This window comes from Rhinoderma darwinii, chromosome 4 (genome assembly GCF_050947455.1).
Source record: "Rhinoderma darwinii isolate aRhiDar2 chromosome 4, aRhiDar2.hap1, whole genome shotgun sequence".
NCBI classification, from domain to species: Eukaryota; Metazoa; Chordata; class Amphibia; order Anura; family Rhinodermatidae; genus Rhinoderma; species Rhinoderma darwinii.
The window spans coordinates 401,805,516-401,826,863 of record NC_134690.1 but is presented as its reverse complement, the minus strand read 5'-3'; the positions used below and the strand labels follow the sequence as shown (position 1 = coordinate 401,826,863).

Here is a 21,348-nt window from a genome sequence, read left to right as displayed (position 1 = left end):
CCCTATGTACAAGAGTATAACTACTATAATACTGCCCTCTATGTACAAGAATATAACTACTATAATACTGCCCCTATATACAAGAATATAACTACTATAATACTGCCCCCTATAGAAGAATATAACTACTATAATACTGCCCCTGTATACAAGAATATATCTACTATAATACTGCCCCTGTATACAAGAATATATCTACTATAATACTGTTCCTATATACAAGAATATAACTACTATAATACTGCTCCTATATACAAGAATATAACTACTATAATACTGCCCCCTATGTACAAGAGTATAACTACTATAATACTGCCCTCTATGTACAAGAATATAACTACTATAATACTGCTCCCTATATACAAGAATATAACTACTATAATACTGCCCCCTATATACAGGAATATAACTACTATAATACTGCTCCTCTATACAAGAATATAACTACTATAATACTGCCCCCAATATACAAGAATATAACTACTATAATACTATCTCCTATATACAAGAATATAACTACTATAATACTGCCCCCTATAGAAGAATATAACTACTATAATACTGCCCCTGTATACAAGAATATATCTACTATAATACTGTTCCTATATACAAGAATATAACTACTATAATACTGCCTCCTATATACAAGAATATAACTACTATAATACTGCCCCCTATATACAAGAATATAACTACTATAATACTGCTCCCTATATACAAGAATATAACTACTATAATACTGGCCCCTATATACAAGAATATAGCTACTATAATACTGCCCCCTATATACAAGAATATAACTACTATAATACTGTTCCTATATCTGTAGAGCCTGCTTTGTGGCTTGAATAGCAAGTGGTTTGTATATTAAGTGGAGTTCCAAAAACCGGAGTTCAAAAGAGGAGCTAAAGCCCAAGTAAGTGCTCTTCTTCTACTTCTTTATCTTTTTGATTAACACCTGATCGCTGTTTTTTTTGTAACTGGGATAATGGACAGCAAGATTGGAGGTTTTCTTCAGTGCACAGTTTGCCATATGTATGCACGACTGGAGCCGGAGTTCCAGGGTGAATATCTCTGTGGCAGATGTGAGCATATTGTTCACCTGGAAGCTCGTATTAGAGATCTGGAGGAGCAGAATGCAACACTGAGGAGGATAGACAATTTTGAACGGAGCTTGCTGCTCACAGAGCATGCAGTTAGTGGGTTACAACTGGAGGGTGAAGACATGGGTGAGCAGGATCAGGTAAGTAGCTGGGTTAATGTAGTTAGGGGCAGTAGAAAGGGGTCAAAGACAAGGAAGGCCGATCCGGTTTCTGACATTCCAGGCAAAATTGCCAAGTTGGGTGATGATGCGAGGGTGTCAGTCTCAGAAATGGCAGCCCTAGTGGATACTGATCTCCCTAACAGCCGGGAGAACAGCCCAGCTAGTAGTCGGCGGGATGGTAATGCAGGTAAGCCAAGACAATTGATAGTCGTAGGGGATTCTATAATCAGGAAGACGGATAGAATTATTTGTCGCCAAGACCACCTCAACCGAATGGTTTGCTGTCTCCCTGGTGCCAGGGTTCGGCATGTGGTGGAACGGGTGGAAAAAATTGCTGGGAGGGGCTGGTGATGATCCAGCTGTCGTGGTCCATGTCGGTACCAACGACAGAATAAATGGTAGGTGGAGGAGCCTTAAGAATAATTTTAAAGAACTAGGCTACAAGCTGAAGGGAAGGACCTCCAAGGTTGTATTCTCAGGAATACTGCCTGTGCCATGCGCATCACAGGAAAGACAGCGGGAGCTCAGGGAGTTAAATGCATGGCTGAAGTCTTGGTGTAGAGGAGAAGGATTTGGGTTCCTAGAGCACTGGGCTGACTTTTCATTGGGGTACAAACTGTATTCTGCAGATGATTTGCACCTAAATGGAAGGGGGTCCGCTGTGCTGGGGGAGAGAATTCTAGCTGGGGTGGCGGAGTATTTAAACTAGGGCTGAGGAGGGAGGTCAATGTAGAAAAAAAAAAAGGGGTAGCCAGGTTAGAGAGGGGTCAGACTATATTGGTGGGGGGAGAAACAGAATGTGGGGAGAGGACTAGACAACAAGATAAGGAGATCCTTTTGTTACAAAACATCAGTGTAAATAAAAAGGCCCGATTAATGTCAAATCACATTTCTGATAATAAAAGTGAAAAACTGACAGGCAAGTTAAAGTGTATGTTCACAAATGCCAGAAGTCTAGCAAGCAAAATGGGGGAGCTGGAGGCCTTGATACTGGAAGAAAATATAGATATAGTTGGTGTTGCTGAAACATGGCTGGACTCTTCACATGACTGGGCTGTAAATCTACAGGGTTTTACACTTTTTCGTAAAGACAGGACAAATAGGAAAGGTGGTGGTGTATGTCTGTATGTGAGAAGTGATATGAAGGCGGTGGTGTATGTCTGTATGTGAGAAGTGATATGAAGGCGAGTGTGAAAGAGACAATAGTGGGTGAAGATTGTGAGGAGGTTGAAACCTTGTGGGTGGAACTAGAAAGGGAGGTAAACACTGAAAAAATTACTTTTGGTGTAATCTATAGACCCCCCAATATAACTGAGGAGATGGAAGTTCAGCTATATAAACAGATGGAGCGTGCTGCACAGGCGGGTACTGTAGTGATAATGGGAGATTTTAATTTCCGGGATATTAATTGGTGTCATGGTTCGGCTTCAACTGCAAAGGGGAGACATTTTCTCAACCTGTTGCAGGAAAATTTTATGGGCCAGTTTGTGGAAGACCCGACTAGAGGTGAAGCTCTGTTGGATCTGGTCATTTCTAATAATGCAGATCTTGTTGGGAATGTCAATGTTCGTGAAAACCTCGGTAACAGTGATCACAATATAGTTACATTTTACCTATACTGTAAAAAACAAACGCAGGCTGGGAGGGCAAAAACATTTAATTTTAAGAAAGCCAATTTCCCCAGGATGAGGGCGGCAATTCAGGATATAGACTGGGAAGAACTAATGTCAAATAATGGAACAAATGATAAATGGGAGATTTTCAAATCTACTTTGAGTTATTATAGTGCAAAATTTATTCCTACAGGTAATAAGTATAAACGACTCAAATTAAACCCCACATGGCTTACACCTTCTGTGAAAGGGGCAATACATGACAAAAAAAGGGCATTTAAAAAATACAAATCTGAGGGTACAGCTGTAGCCTTTGTAAAATATAAAGAGCTTAATAAAATCTGTAAAAAGGTAATAAAATTAGCAAAAATACAAAATGAAAGGCAGGTGGCCAAGGATAGTAAAACAAATCCCAAAAAATTCTTCAAGCATATAAATGCAAAAAAGCCAAGGTCTGAACATGTAGGACCCCTAGATAATGGTAATGGGGAGTTGATCACAGGGGATCAAGAGAAGGCAGAGTTACTAAATGGGTTCTTCCGCTCTGTATATACAACTGAAGAAGGAGCAGCTGATGTAGCCGGTGCCGATGCTGTTAATACATCAGTTGATATACTGAATTGGATGAATGTAGAGATGGTCCAAGCTAAATTAAATAAAATAAATGTGCACAAGGCCCCGGGACCAGATGGGTTACACCCTAGAGTTCTTAAAGAGCTTAGTTCAGTTATTTCTGTCCCCCTTTTCATAATATTCAGAGAATCTCTAGTGACTGGTATAGTGCCAAGGGACTGGCGCAGCGCAAATGTGGTGCCTATTTTCAAAAAGGGCTCTAGGTCTTCCCCGGGTAATTATAGACCAGTAAGCTTAACATCCATCGTGGGGAAAATGTTTGAGGGGCTATTGAGGGACTATATACAGGATTATGTGACAATAAATAGCATTATAAGTGACAGCCAGCACGGTTTTACTAAGGACAGAAGTTGTCAAACTAACCTAATCTGTTTTTATGAAGAGGTGAGCAGAAGTCTAGACAGAGGGGCCGCGGTGGATTTAGTGTTTTTGGACTTTGCAAAGGCATTTGACACTGTCCCCCATAGACATCTAATGGGTAAATTACGGACTATAGGTTTAGAAAATATAGTTTGTAATTGGATTGAGAATTGGCTCAAGGACCGAATCCAGAGGGTTGTGGTCAATGATTCTTACTCTGAATGGTCCCCGGTTATAAGTGGTGACCCCAGGGTTCAGTGCTGGGACCCCTATTATTCAACTTATTTATTAATGATATAGAGGATGGGATTAATAGCACTATTTCTATTTTTGCAGATGACACCAAGCTATGTAATATAGTTCAGACTATGGAAGATGTTCATGAATTACAGGCAGATTTAAACAAACTAAGTGTTTGGGCGTCCTCTTGGCAGATGAAGTTTAATGTAGATAAATGTAAAGTTATGCATCTGGGTACCAACAACCTGCATGCATCATATGTCCTAGGGGGCGCTACACTGGCGGATTCACTTGTTGAGAAGGATCTGGGTGTACTTGTAAATCATAAACTCAATAACAGCATGCAGTGTCAATCAGCTGCTTCAAAGGCCAGCAGGATATTGTCGTGTATTAAAAGAGGCATGGACTCGCGGGACAGGGATGTAATATTGCCACTTTACAAAGCATTAGTGAGGCCTCATCTAGAATATGCAGTTCAGTTCTGGGCTCCAGTTCATAGAAAGGATGCCCTGGAGTTGGAAAAAATACAAAGAAGAGCAACGAAGCTAATAAGGGGCATGGAGAATTTAAGTTATGAGGAAAGATTGAAAGAATTAAACCTATTTAGCCTTGAAAAAAGACGACTAAGGGGGGACATGATTAACTTATATAAATATATGAATGGCACATACAAAAAATATGGTGAAATCCTGTTCCATGTAAAACCCCCTCAAAAAACAAGGGGGCACTCCCTCCGTCTGGAGAAAAAAAGGTTCAAGCTGCAGAGGCGACAAGGCTTCTTTACAGTAAGAACTGTGAATCTATGGAATAGCCACCGCAGGAGCCGTCACAGCAGGGACAGGAGATGGCTTTAAAAAAGGGTTAGATAATTTCCTAGAACAAAAAAATATTAGCTCCTATGTGTAGAAATTTTTCCTTCCCTTTTCCCTTCCCTTGGTTGAACTTGATGGACATGTGTCTTTTTTCAGCCGTACTAACTATGTAACTAACTATGTAATATATATAAGAATATAACTACTATAATACTGCCCTCTATATACAAGAATATAACTACTATAATACTGCCCCTATATACAAGAATATAACTACTATAATACTGCTCCTATATACAAGAATATAACTACTATAATACTGCCCCTTATATACAGGAATATAACTACTATAATACTGCTCCTTTATACAGGAATATAACTACTATAATACTGCCCCCTATATACAAGAATATAACTACTATAATACTGCTCCTATATGCAAAAATATAACTACTATAATACTGCCCCTATATACCAGAACATAACTACTATAATACTGCTCCTATGTACAAGAATATTACTACTATAATACTGCTTCTATATACAAGAATATAACTACTATAATACTGCCCCTATATACAAGAATATAACTACTATAATACTGCCCCCTATATACAAGAATATAACTACTATAATACTGCTCCTATGTACAAGAATATTACTACTATAATACTGCCCCTATATACAAGAATATAACTACTATAATACTGCCCCCCTATATACAAGAATATAACTATTATAATACTGCTCCTATATACAAGAATATAACTACTATAATACTGCTCCTATATACAAGAATATAACTACTATAATACTGCCCCCTATATACAAGAATATAACTACTATAATACTGCCCCTATATACAAGAATATAACTACTATAATACTGCCCCCTATATACAAGAATATAACTACTATAATACTGCCCACTATATACAAGAATATAACTACTATAATACTGCCTCCTATATACAAGAATATAACTACTATAATACTGCTCCTCTAAACAAGAATATAACTACTATAATACTGCCTCCTATATACAAGAATATAACTACTATAATACTGCTCCTATATAAAAGAATATAACTACTATAATACTGCCCCCTATATACAAGAATATAACTACTATAATACTGCCATTATATACAAGAATATAACCACTATAATACTGCCTCCTATATACAAGAATATAACCACTATAATACTGCCCCTATATACAAAAATATAACTACTATAATACTGCTCCCTATATACAAGAATATAACTACTATAATACTGCCCACTATATACAAGAATATAACTACTATAATACTGCTCCCTATATACAAGAATATAACTACTATAATGCTGCCTCTATATACAAGAATATAACTACTATAATACTGCCCCTATATACAAGAATATAACTACTATAATACTGCCCCCTATATACAAGAATATAACTACTATAATACTGCTCCCTATATACAAGAATCTAACTACTATAATACTTCCCCCTATATACAAGAATATAACTACTATAATACTGCCCGCTATATACAAGAATATAACTACTATAATACTGCCCCTATATACAGGAATATAACTACTATAATACTGCTCCCTATATACAAGAATAGAATTACTATAATACTCTCCCTATATACAAGAATATAACTACTATAATACTGCTCCTATATACAAGAATATAACTACTATAATACTGCCCCTATATACAAGAATATAACTACTATAATACTGCCCCTATATACAAGAATATAACCACTATAATACTGCCTCCTATATACAAGAATATAACCACTATAATACTGCCCCCTATATACAAAAATATAACTACTATAATACTGCTCCTATATACAAGAATATAACTACTATAATACTGCCTCCTATATACAAGAATATAACTACTATAATACGGCTCCCTATATACAAGAATATAACTACTATAATACTGCCCCTATATACAATAATATAACTACTATAATACTGCCCCCTATATACGAGAATATAACTACTATAATACTGCTCCTATATACAAGAATATAGCTACTATAATACTACCCCTATATACAAGAATATAACTACTATAATACTGCCTCCTATATACAAGAATATAACTACTATAATACTGCTCCCTATATACAAGAATATAACTACTATAATACTGCTCCTATATACAAGAATATAACTACTATAATACTGCTCCTATATACAAGAATATAACTACTATAATACTGCTCCCTATATACAAGAATATAACTACTATAATACTGCTCCTATATACAAGAATATAACTACTATAATACTGCTCCTATATACAAGAATATAACTACTATAATACTGCCCCCTATATACAAGAAAATAACTACTATAATACTGCCCCTATATACAAGAATATAACTACTATAATACTGCTCCCTATATACAAGAATATAACTACTATAATACTTCCCCCTATATACAAGAATATAACTACTATAATACTACCGCTATATACAAGAATATAACTACTATAATACTGCCCCCTATATACAAGAATATAACTACTATAATACTGCTCCTATATACAAGAATATAACTACTATAATACTGCCCCCTATATACAAGAATATAACTACTATAATACTGCTCCTATATACAAGAATATAACTACTATAATACTGCTCCTATATACAAGAATATAACTACTATAATACTGCTCCTATATACAAGAATATAACTACTATAATACTGTCCCTATATACAAGAATATAACTACTATAATACTGCTCCTATATACAAGAATATAACTACTATAATACTGCCCCTATATACAAGAATATAACTACTATAATACTGCCCCTATATACAAGAATATAACTACTATAATACTGCCCCCTATATACAAGAATATAACTACTATAATACTGCCCCCTATATACAAGAATATAACTACTATAATACTGCCTCTATATACAAGAATATAACTACTATAATACTGCCCCCTATATACAAGAATATAACTACTATAATACTGCCACAATATACAAGAATATAACTACTATAATACTGCCCCCTATATACAAGAAAATAACTACTATAATAGTGCCCCTATATACAAGAATATAACTACTATAATACTGCTCCCTATATACAAGAATATAACTACTATAATACTTCCCCCTATATACAAGAATATAACTACTATAATACTGCCCGCTATATACAAGAATATAACTACTATAATACTGCCCCTATATACAAGAATATAACTACTATAATACTGCCCCTATATACAGGAATATAACTACTATAATACTGTTCCCTATATACAAGAATAGAATTACTATAATACTATCCCTATATACAAGAATATAACTACTATAATACTGCCCCCTGTATACAAGAATATAACTACTATAATACTGCCCCCTATATACAAGAATATAACTACTATAATACTGCCCCTATATACAAGAATATAACTACTATAATACTGCCCCCTATATACAAGAATATAACTACTATAATACTGCCCCTATATACAAGAATATAACTACTATAATACTGCTCCTATATACAAGAATATAACTACTATAATACTGCCCCTATATACAAGAATATAGCTACTATAATACTGCCCCTATATACAAGAATATAACTACTATAATACTGCCTCCTATATACAAGAATATAACTACTATAATACTGCCCCTATATACAAGAATATAGCTACTATAATACTGCCCCTATATACAAGAATATAACTACTATAATACTGCCTCCTATATACAAGAATATAACTACTATAATACTGCCCCTTATATACAAGAATATAACTACTATAATACTGCTCTTATATACAAGAATATAACTACTATAATACTGCTCCTATATACAAGAATATAACTACTATAATGCTGCCCCCTATATACAAGTATATAACTACTATAATACTGCTCCTATATACAAGAATATAACTAATATAATACTGCTCCCTGTATACAAGAATATAACTACTGTAATACTGCTCCTATATACAAGAATATAACTACTGTAATACTGCTCCTATATACAAGAATATAACTACTATAATACTACTCCTATATACAAGAATATAACTAATATAATACAGCCTCCTATATACAAGAATATAACTACTCTAATACTGCCCCTATATACAAGAATATAACTACTATAATACTGCCCCTATATACAAGAATATAACTACTATAATACTGCTCCTATATACAAGAATATAACTACTATAATACTGCGTCTATATACAAGAATATAACTACTATAATACTGCTCCTATATACAAGAATATAACTACTATAATACTATCTCCTATATACAAGAATATAACTACTATAATACTGCCCCTATATACAAGAATATAACTACTATAATACTGCCCTCTATATACAAGAATATAACTACTATAATACTGCCCCCTATATACAAGAATATAACTACTATAATACTGCGTCTATATACAAGAATATAACTACTATAATACTGCTCCTATATACAAGAATATAACTACTATAATACTATCTCCTATATACAAGAATATAACTACTATAATACTGCCCCTATATACAAGAATATAACTACTATAATACTGCTCCCATATACAAGATTATGCTACTATAATACTGCCCCCTATGAACAAGATGATACATTTCTACAGCTGCACACTAAGGCTCGTTCACATCTGCGTCGGGACAGATCTGGTGCAAATAATTTCCGCTTGTCTCCGTTGTTTATGGATTCAGTTGTTTTTACGGAATGAATAGCGCAGTTGACTACGGTATTGATTTTGTCAAAACAACGGAACCCTTAAACAACAGGGACAAGCGGAAACCATTTGCACCGGATCCGTCACCATTGAAATCAATGGTGATGCAAATGGAAACCTATGAATTCTGTGTGTTTCAGTTTGGATTCCGTTCATGGGTTCCCCTGACGGAAAGGTGGACGGAACCCATGACCGGAGCCCTGACGCAGATGTGAACGAAACCTTATTTATTTCTTGTGATAATGTTGTTTGTATAATTTTATTACTGTTAAACTTATAATACCAGTATTGTTTTTGTTTGTTTTTTTTACCAGGTTATGGTTGTTGTTTTTATTGATTAGGATGTGACCCCATTTTCACAATGACGAGGTGCGGGTACAGACAGTATTTGGGGTGCGGGATTCATCGTTATTAGTGAGGAGACTCCTTATTTCGGGTGCTCTGGGGATTAGGAGCGTTTACTGCTTTTAATCCTGTTATTAGAAGGTAGAAATTCTCTTGTCTCACAAAGCTGTAATTTTCCTTATTAATGTGACTCGGAGCTCCGTTACGTTGATGATCCGGTGGGAGACGTCTTCACATTGATGGGTTGTCGTCTCCTCGCCTCTCACAAGATCCTCCGTGCAAGGGGTAGTTTTCTGTATGGGATTATGACATGGGCTTGGACTGTGTAGTCAGGTGACTTATTGTCGTCTTACTTATTGGCGTCTTTCTTTTTGCCTCCATTCGTCTTCTGCTCATCAGTCCCTCCTCTGGAGACTCGGTAAGCTTGGTCTTAGGCCAGGACTAGTGGGGCTAATCTGTACCCTGGTAGCCACAACCCAGACACATTACTGTTGCATTGCTATATTATGCGACTCTCCTACTACTGTCGGATCCCCTCCAAAAGTGGCAACTGCATTACGTTCAGACATTTTTTAGATCCTTCTGCCTGCCAATGTATCGGGACATTCTGCCATGATCCCTGTCTTTCCAGTGAAGTTCCATTTTGGAGCTTCTCTTCAGAAAATATCAGATAATTGCTTCAGCAGCATTTTCCAGGATGCATTTTCCAGCATCCGCTCAGATACTGTACATCCAAAGTTGGCAACGTGGAACCGTTGGGTCATTGCCCCGGTACACCCATGCACAAGGATCACAAGATGGCGGTGGTGGCAGGACACTACTACCACTAGGTCAGATGTCCCTAGACTTGTGATGACCACAAATATTTTCTACAACATCTCGGGACTGGAATTCGGGATATGTTCTAGATCTTGATAGAGCACCCAACCCCTTAGGCTTCATGCATGAGTACTTGCTGCTGCTCCTCTACAATGGTCGGAAAAACATTGAGCCTTGTTATTTGTAACTGTTCCGAAAGTTTGGTGGAAGTGCGGCCATGAAAAGCTTCATTGACGACTCTAGAAATAAGAGAACTGATTATTATCTCCATGGCTTTTATGACCCTTGATAAGTAAGACCTACGGTCAACCATGTCTGAGTCAAGTCCTCTTGGGCAACTAGAACTGAAGATGTTCAGTGTTCGTTTTTTTTAAAGTATCTTAACTGCAGCATGGGTCCCTCCAAAGGGGAACCAAACAACTAAACGGGGATCCAAGCGTAATTTTTTTGTCACTTTCCCTCCCATAACCAGCATAGGAGGGAAATGTCGATCTCCGAGAAGACCCTTAGGGTTAGAAGGTCTATGAATGTGTGACAACCCTACTATAAGATTTAGGGTCTCAAAGTTCTACGCTCTAAAAAAGTATTTAGGTATGTTTGTTCAAAAATCCCCCATTATGCTCTATTGATAGTTGCTCTAAGCCTGGGTGGGGTTAGCAGCCTACAGATCTATACCACCCAGTGATGTACCCTGGTCAGAAGAAGTCCGTTGAGCAGATCACTCAACCCACTAGTTGGTCTCTGACCGTGCCAGAGGTGATGATGTCACTGGACCTAGTCTAGGAGCCCACAGCTCTGGAGCCACAACCCACTTGTTGTCCCATGACCGTGCCAGAGGTGATGATGTCACTGGACCCAGTCTAGGAACCCACAGCTCCCATGACTGTGCCAGAGGTGATGATGTCACTGAACCCAGTTTAGGAGCCCACAGCACCCCCAGCCCACCCATAATCCAATATTTTCCTGTGATCGGTAACCCTGCATTTGTTTTGTCTTTTTTTTTCAGGGCTTATTTCACAAGTTTTGTGCCTCAGTTCCAAGAAGCCGCATTCGCAAATGGGAAGCTCTAACCAATGAGACGGCCATTCCCAACCCGCTCCAGGGGTCTTCAGCAAAAACTTATGAACTTTTTTTTTGAAAGAAAATATCTCCAAGGGATGACCCCCTCCTCCACATCCTTCTTCTGTCCCTGTGTTTCTGCGATATCAACCCTCAGGCCCCGGGCACTCACCACCGTGGTCGAGTTGGTTAAGTATTAATGATGACAACTTGTGTTTTTAGTGCCCAGTAAATGTATGAAATCTGAATAATGTGGCGACGCTGGGAGATTATTTCTGTTCGCTCGTTTGCAGGAACTTCCATCTGCAGGGTCCAAATTAAAAGAACGACCCAAGTCACAGAATGTGAGGGGCGGGTGACCCCCGAGATCCTCCTCTGAATTAAAGCTACTTGAAAGAGAACAGCCTGTTTTTTTATTTTTTTTAAATGTACCGTACGCACTATTCTGTAGCGATGTTGCAGAGCGGAGCGTGTCACTGGGTACAGCTGATGGTGATATTCCAATGGGTTTACTGTACTTTTGCATAGGACTGCCGGTACATGTACAATTCTCAGGGTGTTATGACAGCGCACTAGTAGTGCGGACCCTAAAGCGATAAATCTGACTCTGCTACATCTATAATTCACAGGAACACACATTACGGTGCAGGTCATTTCTGATCTTCGATCCATTAGACCTGCAAAAAATGCAGAAAAATGACACCGTCCGTATGGGATGAATCCTACAAAATTTTCATCAAACATCTCAAGTCATGTGACACATCAAGCTGCGGTCCTAGGGGGGTGGTCTCGTAAGGTTACCTCATTTATAAAGAAGCCGGCGTGGAGGAACCTGCAGGTGAAATTCGGTACTGCATGCCGGCCGTTCAAATACAGATGAATGTATCGCATGGACGGGCCGGGTCCACCAGTGGGAGCCGCTCTCTGTGCCGGCACATAGACCGGGGGACCCCTCCATGACGTCCATACACCCTAATAGGACATATGGATTAATTTTCACAGTGTTAACAAACACAAATAAAACCTGAATTATAAAATAAAAAAATCCTATTACACCCCCGTACCCACATATTTTATAAAAGTAGACACGTGGCACATTGTAAATCCAGCGCTTTACAATCACAATTTTGCATAAAAGCATCAAAATGCATAAAAAGTCAAGTCTGACCCGAGCAGAACCTGAGACGCCCGAGACCGGATGATAGAAGTTCAGACGTCATCCCTAGAACTGAAGAGAAGCAAATCCATATCCATGATCCACATCCCCCCCAAATATCCGAGTCACAGCCGTCACGACTCGATCAAGACTCCGCGAGTGGTCGACACGTCGCTGTATTATGGGATGTGAATAAACACTGAAAACTTTTTTTGCCAGACGGATGCGGTCGTCAAGTTTTTGTTGCAGTAATTACGGATCAAAATCCGGATACATTCATTTCTATGGCGCACGGAAACTGTCCCGTATATTTACGGGAAGGTGTCCGGTCCGTAGAAAGGATCCGCAAAAAATATACATGTCCTATATTTTACATTTACGCACCGCGCTCTTATACTTTATAATGGGAGTCCGAGGCCGTCCGGGATTACGGGCACCGCCGTGTTCAGGGGCCTAAGAAGGTATGAAAATGGATTTTTGAATTTTGAACCAAGATTTTAGTTTGGAAGCTCCTCTTGGTGAGTGCTGTGGATATTTTGTACAGAGCCGACAAGTGTCCTGATGAGGTGCAGGGGGTGATTACATGTGTAGTCGCTCCTCTTCTCATCCCTATAGAGGGGGAGAAAAATACCCCCGCCCCCCATTGTTACCATCAGAGAGAAGATATTCTCTGCGATTGGTAAGAGGGGGTGATAACATGATAAAAGTTCCTCCAGGGTCTCTGAGATCTGTACAGGGGAGAGACAGTAAGGGTATGTTCACACGGCTTATTTTTGGCCGTTTTTCTGGCCGAAAAATCGGAAGCAGAACGCCTCCAAACATCTGCCCATTGATTTCAATGGGAAAAACGGCGTTCTGTTCCGACGGGCCGTTTTGATAAAGGCTGCGTAAGAAAACAGCCGCGAAAAGGAAGTACAGGTCACTTCTTGGGACGTTTTTGGAGCCGGTTTTCATAGACTCTATAGAAAACCGCTCCAAAAACGCCCGTGAAAAAAAACAGCGAAAATCGCGAGCGGCTTAAAAAAACGTCTGAAAATCAGGAGCTGTTTTCCCTGATTTTTCTGTATTTTCAGACGTTTTTGACTCCGTGTGTGAACATACCCTGACCGGCCGTGATCCCGCCTCCTGCTCTCACTTGCAGCTTCTCCCCTCTCTCCCCTACACAGACACAGACCCAGGGGGTACAACTTTTCATATTGCTCCCGACTTCACATGTTCTTGGCAGTGAAAGGGTTAAAGACCATCAATATGTGTTTCTGGAAAACCTCATTAATAAACCTGTCCGCCCCGGTCGGTAACTCGTCCTCTTCTGATGTTCAGCCGTATCTCCGTTTTATCTCTCTTGGGAAAGTTCAGCTTTCCGGAGTCCTGAATGGCAAATCTGCCTCGTTATAGATTTGTAATTGCCCATTTACTACATATTGTTGCATTACTTGCAATTCACAAGTCTAGGAAAGCTGAGTGGCAACCCCTGTAATGGCGGCCATTTCTGCTTTGTCCCCCCCTGAGGATTTGCCAGCTCCATGTGAATGTTAGGGTGAGGGTAAACTTGTCCGCCGATATACTGTTCTCTGCATGACTATAACTCGGCCATTAAAGAGATTTCCGGTAGTAGAAAAACATGGCTTTTTTTTGTTCCAGAAACAGCGCCACAACAGTCCACAGGTGGTGTGGGGTATTGCATCTCAGCCCCATTTACTTCAATGGAGCTGCAATACCAGACACAACCCATGGACAGGAGTGGCGCTGTTTTTGGAATAAAGCAGCCATCATTACCTAATCCTGGACAATCCCTTTAAACGTCATTGTGCGTTCCTTTAATTACCTCCTGTAATGTTCACAAATCAAACACTCGCAGCTTTCACGCCCAGTTATAATTCCGATAATGAATCCTCTTTAATGTTCCTCTCTTCTTGGAAGGATCCGGATCCTCATCATCCAGTCTGACATGAGGTATCGAGATACTCAGTGCCCTCTTATTGTAGCCTTTCATTATATCTATTCCTAGAAAAGCTGGATGACAATAAAGATGGTCTCCATTACAACTCTCATAAGGCTCACCCAGCTTTCCTAGAGCCCTGAATAGCCTCCAGTGATCGAGCCCCTGCCCCCGTATTACTGTATCACTAGGCAGATTTTCCATTTATGAGTCGCTTTTGGAGCTTTATTTTTCTTACAGAGCTCCAAATCCCCGGCATAGACATAGGGTTAGGCCCTGTTCACACGGCGTGTATATGACGCATTTTTCAGCTTCCAATTAACATCAGTGGGAAAATGCGCCGTTAGTGCATACGTGCGTGTTTAAAAAATGTGTTGCGTAAAAAAAAGAAGCGTCAGGTTAATTCTTTGGCAAAACGTGCCGAAAACACATCCAATTCCCACAGTCAATAGAAATCCTAATTACGCGCAGAAAGCGCACACAAAACGAGTAAAAAAACATGACTAAAATGCGTCAAAAATGCCTGTAGTTTAAAAAGCGCTTTACAAGGCCTTAAATTATAAAATTCCGCTGCCTGCAGCCACCACTAGGGGGAGCTCACTGCAGGAATGTATACATTGAACTCAATAACACCGTAAGCTCATTAGTTCCCTCTAGTGGTGGCAGAATTTTGTTTTATGTCTAGGCAGGAGATTTGGCGCGGTGTATAAGAAAAAAAACTGGACCTACAAACTACATGATAAAAGGTGGAGATTCAATTTAAAAGGGTTTTTCGACAACGCTAATTAGGAAAACAGAGTCCGTCCATTGGGTCCCCCTTTCTCCCGATCCTGAGAATATGGAAGTCCCCCTTCTTCTCACATGTGGAATCTTCTGGGAGATGTGGAATGTTCCGCAGGTGATACATATGGGAAGCTCCTAATCCTACAGCCCATAAATCACCATTATACATGTCCCCGTCCCTCCTCCCGGAGGTCATTCATCCCTTTTACGAGCGCTTCATGATTTATACGGTAATGCTCATATCTTGTTTTACGGCCCGCAAATAAAATAAGATTATGTCTAAGACCGGAGTCTTCCTCCTCCCCGAAGCTTCCGAGTCCTGCCTCATATATGACCAGATCACGATTCCTGCGACTCTCTCCATCCATGTGGTAGACGCTCGTCCTCTCTTCTCCTCAACTCCTCCTGGCGGTGACAACCAATATGGCCGCCATTGTAGCTGCTGAAGTGGTTGTCACCCAGCTTTGCTAAGATCTTGAATGGTAAATCTGCCGCTGCCCAGTGATACATAATCTTCTTCCTGGAGCAATTTCAAAGTGGCCGACGCGAATGGGGGGAGGGGAGGAATATTAATACTTAAAGGAATTGTCCACCTCCTGCCCATAGAGTCCCATAGACATATATAATGGCCTGTTATTAACCAAAAGAATCACAAGAATGTCCGTAAGTCGTTTTTTTTAGCCAGCGTTTAGTTCTACCGTTTTTCTGGGAAGGCTGGGTGGCCGCCAATATGGTTGCCATTGCTGCTCCCCCAGCTTTAGAGTAATATTGATACTTAAAAGGATTATTTTATTTAAGATCACGCAAGGATACATCTTATACAGGTATAGTAATATTACGTTTGTCAGATGTAGCAGAGCTGTGTTTGTCATTTGGCACAACACCTATATATCACGATATATAATCAGTATTTTTGCATAGGACTGCAAGCAAACCTGCTATATACCATTAACTCATAGAGGTGTCACAATGCAAAAGAACGCAGCCTAAAGAGACAAATGACAAATTCACCTCTCCTACGTCTTTATATTCCCCATATCAGATGTGAACGTACCTTTGCATCCAGGGAGGACCAATTTATTCACCTTGAACGACTTCTACCTACACAGCTGAAGGTAAAGAACACCTGAATACACAAAAAACTGTTCATATGAACCCTTATACACTAAGGGTATGTGCACATGGTCTATTTTCGGGCCGTAAGCGTAAAAAAGGCAGCAAAAAAGAAGTGCAGGTCACTTATTGGGATGTTTTTGGAGCCGTTTTTCATAGACTCTATTGAAAAAGCTCCAAAAACAGCCGTAAGAAACTCCGCGACAAATTAAGTAGCGACATCGCAAAAAAACAGGTCCACCAGGAGCAGCATGCTGATGGTTTCTATGGAATAAAATTTTTTTTTTCTACACATCACAGAGTAAAAATAAGGGCCAAAAGCAAAAAATTTAATTTAGATGTATTACAGATATGCCCTTTCAGTGAGGACTCAGATGTAGCAGAGCTCAATTTGTCATTAAACTCTTTGGCACTGCATAATCTTTGCATTGTGACAATACTCTGGGTAAGGCCTCATGCGCACGACTGTAGAGATGTGCACGGCCGTGATTTTCGGGTCGGCCGGGGGAGGAGTGTCACCCGGGGCCGGAGTGTCACCCGCGAGCCGCCCGCAAATCGCGGGCCGTGCACATGGCCGCGGCCATTATTTGCTATGAGGCTTGACCGCAGAACACGGCCGTAGTAAGACATGTCCGTTCTTTCTGTGGTCCGGGCTCCTGGGCCAGGCACGGACCATGGAAACCACTGTTGTGTGCATGGCCCCATAGAAATGAATGGGGCCGCAATTCTCCAGTGGATTTTCGGGGGAATTGCGGCCGCAAAAGCACGTTCGTGTGCATGGGACCTAAGATAAAGCAGCTGGTTACCTCCAGTCCTATTCATGATCACAGATTGTGATATCCTAATAGCTCTGCTACATATAACAATCTCGGCTCTGTATATGGATAAGACATAACTCTGTTTCGGATACATTTACGAGCCGTCTTCCTTTGATTTCAGGTCATATTGGGATCGTGCCTCTTCCTAATAAATGTCAGACCTGTCTCAGTTTAATGGTGGCCCGGATTGACTGCAGTCATCAGAGAAGCGTCCCGCACATTTCAGGTTTTCGCTTCTGTAGTAATTACCGCTCCATTAGTCTGATAATTATTCCTCATTATTGTAGATTTAGTGACAGTGCGGCGTCCTGTCAGGATCGGAATGGCGTATTCTATTGTAGTTGATAGGAACGGGAAAATGTGCGCCAGTTGCCTCCTGCAGCTTTGTTTCGTCAACCTTGTTTCGATTTTGTATCATTGTTTCTATTTTGCATTAGTTCTCTGGATGCAGCCTGCAGTATAAAGAATGGCGGTCTTCAGGCTGCCAGGGCTACTTCCAGGGTAATGTAAATAAATTCTTTGATAATTCATACATTCTTGTAATCTGAAATTTAATCTGGAATTTCAGTTTGAACTGTGAAAATCAGATATGCATAAAGCTGAGATTGTTAAGTGTAGTGATATTGAGTTTGTCGCTTCGCACCAAAACTCACTATGATATCGCAATCTGTGGAATTGAAATGGACTGGAGGTAGCCTACTACATTATATTACTGAGAGAATAATCACAATGTACAGACAATGCAGTTGCAAAGAGGTTAAGGTCAGCTCTGCTACATCTGAATTGTAGAATCACCGCCATAAGGGCATATCTGTAATATATCGGCATTTCTATTCCTGTTTTTGTCACTTACTTTTCAGTTTACTTTTACTCGGCAATCTGTAGAAAAAGAAACCCTGATATTGCTACATGGAAACCATCAACAAGCAGCTATTGATGGATCTAACATTTTTTATGTCTCCATTTCATACTTTGACCTTAAAAAGAAATGCATCTTTATCTTGACTTTTAACGCATTAAAGAGGCTTTCACCACATTATAAGTGCCCTGTCTCCTATATGATGTGATCGGCGCCGTAATGTAGATTACGGCAGTGTTTTTTATTTAGAAAAACGTTCATTTTTGATGGAGTTATGAACGATTTTAGACTTTCTTAATGCCCAACTGGGCGTGTTTTTACTTTTTGACCAAGTGGGCGTTGTACAGAGGAGTGTATGACGCTGACCAATCAGTGACCAATCAGCGTCATACACTCCTCCCCATTCATGTACTCCACACATAGTGATCTCGCGAGATCACGCTGTGCTATCACTAAGGGTATGTTCACACGTGCACGTCCGTAACAGCTGAAATCAGGGAGCTGTTTTCTGGAGAAAACAGCTCTGTAATTTCAGACGTAATGGCATGTTGCCGGCACTTTTCGCTGCGTCCATTACGGACGTAATTGGAGCTGGTTTTCTATGGAGTCAATAGAAAACGGCTCCAATTACGTCTCAAGAAGTGACAGGCACTTCTTTGACGCGGGCGTCTTTTTTTACACGCTGTCTTTTGACAGCGGCGTGCAAAAAAAATGACCGTCGGCACAGCACATCGTAAGACCCATTCAAATAAATGGGCAGATGTTTGCCGCCGCTTTGGAGCCGTATTTTCGGACGTAATTCGGGGCTAAAACGCCCGAATTACGTCCGTAAATAGTGTGTGTGAACCCAGCCTTAGGGTATGTTCACACGCAATGGTTTCAGACACGCCTGAAAAAACGCCCCTAATACGCCTACAAACATCTGCCCATTGCCTGCAATGGGATTTACAATGTTCTGTTCCCACGAGCCTTTATTTTACGCGTCGCTGTCAAAATACGGCGCGTAAAACGACGGCTCGTCAAAAGAAGTGCAGGACACTTCTTGGGACGTTTTTGGAGCCGTTTTTCATTGACTCCATTGAAAAACAGCTTGAAAAACGCGAGTTGTTAAAAAAAAGTGTGAAAATCAGGAGCTGTTTTCGCCTGAAAACAGCTCCGTATTTTCAGATTTATTTTGCGTTTGCGTGTGAACATCGCCTTACTCACACATTAACGTTACTGAAGTGTCCTGAGAGTGAATAGACTTCACCTCCAGCCAGGACGCGATGTCTATTCACAATCCTGACACTTCGCTAACGTTTGTGTGGGACTTAATGAAATCAAGCGCGATCTCGATGTAAAATACTAAAAGTAGGACATGCTCCATAATTCCCAGCACGGTTCTACGGCACGGACACCTATCTGTAGCGACACGGAAAAAGGTGTCCGCGGCCAATAGAACCGAAGGGGTCCGTAATTACGGGGATTTTTTACGGTCATGTGCATGGGGCCTAAGTGGGAGGTTTCTCTGATCTCCGCCGTTAGAGCAGGGCTGCGGCTGTGTAACACAGTCATTGCCCGGCTCCTGACAATAAGTGCGCGCGGTCAGCATAAGGTGATGCGGTCGGCACGGCACTAATGAGCGGCAGCATGTTTGCAGCGCGCCCGCCATGTTCTGTCTTCAGTGCCGGCAATCATTAGTGCAGCGCCAGCCGCATCACCTCATGCTGACCGCGCGCGCACACTTGTCAGCAGTGGGGCAATGACTATATTACACATGTATCGCACAGCCGCGGCCCCGCTCTCATACAGTCACGTGTTACTATACTGCGGCCGTGCAGCTTCGTATCGGAATACATGAATTAACGGTGTTGAACGGTTTGAGGGCGCACCCCATGGAAACCGTATCAAAATTTCGATGCATCGCGCGCCCCTAGAGCTGGTAAATATAATGCATAAGCCGTAAAATATCACCCTCATCGTTTCGTACGCAGCTCGCCATCATCTCAGAGAAATGTTTTTTTCGACTCAGATCTGAGACAAACTTCTGTCAATCAACTAAAGAATGTGAAAAGGACCTAAATGAAAGCGAGGAGCCGGCAGATCTGACGGTCGCGGGTTTCGTCGCCGCCTCCATTGATTCTCTGGATTAGGTGAATGCTGCGCTTTTAAAGAACTCGTTTTTCCGGTGAGCTGACAAGTTGTGACAAAGAGACGAGGTAAATCCTACGTTCCAGACAGTAAGGCGAAAAAAGCGATTTCTCCTTGAAGTGAAGGATTTACAGCTTGTAGGTCAAGAAAGAATCGGGAGAGTAGCAGCTTGTGGTCTGCGTACGCCGCGGCCGCCATCTTGTAGGACAAACCTATCCCACCTTTCATTAGTGAGAAATTACTTGAAAATAAAGATAACTCATTGTATGATAAAAAGTTCTGCAACTTTCTAATATACTTTGTGTTTCAATTCCTCACCAATTTCAAGATCCCTGCTTGCTGTCAGTAAATGGAAACATCATGTTTGTATTCAGAGGCTGAAAATCCGACCCGATCAGGTTTTGTTACAATTGTATACAGTCTAGACAATCCTCTGTGAGATAAACTGCCTGGAAGCCGAGCTGATGCATTTTACCTGCACTGATACATTGTAACAAACTATCAGGACATGAGAGAGAATTTGCTGATGATGTGTTTAGTTTAGACTGGAGACAATTGTAAAAAAAACTCTCAGTATTAGAGAAATATTAGGTCAGGGTGTTTCTCAACCTTTTAAAGTA

The 21,348-nt window shown here is 40.2% G+C and overlaps 1 protein-coding gene across 5 annotated transcripts in view; it reads left to right on the top strand.

Annotated features, from left to right (window-relative positions):
- The window catches only part of BABAM2 (BRISC and BRCA1 A complex member 2), a 181,965-nt gene extending 161,335 nt beyond the window's left edge, over window positions 1-20,630 (top strand). For 3 of the 5 annotated variants that reach the window (XM_075863461.1, XM_075863462.1, XM_075863463.1), the window contains exons 12-13: window positions 16,851-16,923; window positions 17,861-18,127. In XM_075863461.1, coding sequence (XP_075719576.1) covers window positions 16,851-16,923; window positions 17,861-17,914 — 127 coding nt within the window. In that variant the 3' untranslated portion in view covers window positions 17,915-18,127. Of the gene's footprint in view, window positions 1-11,877; window positions 12,332-16,850; window positions 16,924-17,860; window positions 18,128-20,609 lie in introns of those variants that run through there. The other 2 variants (XM_075863464.1, XM_075863465.1) reach the window with 2 other exon arrangements.
- The last annotated feature ends 718 nt before the right edge of the window (window positions 20,631-21,348 follow it).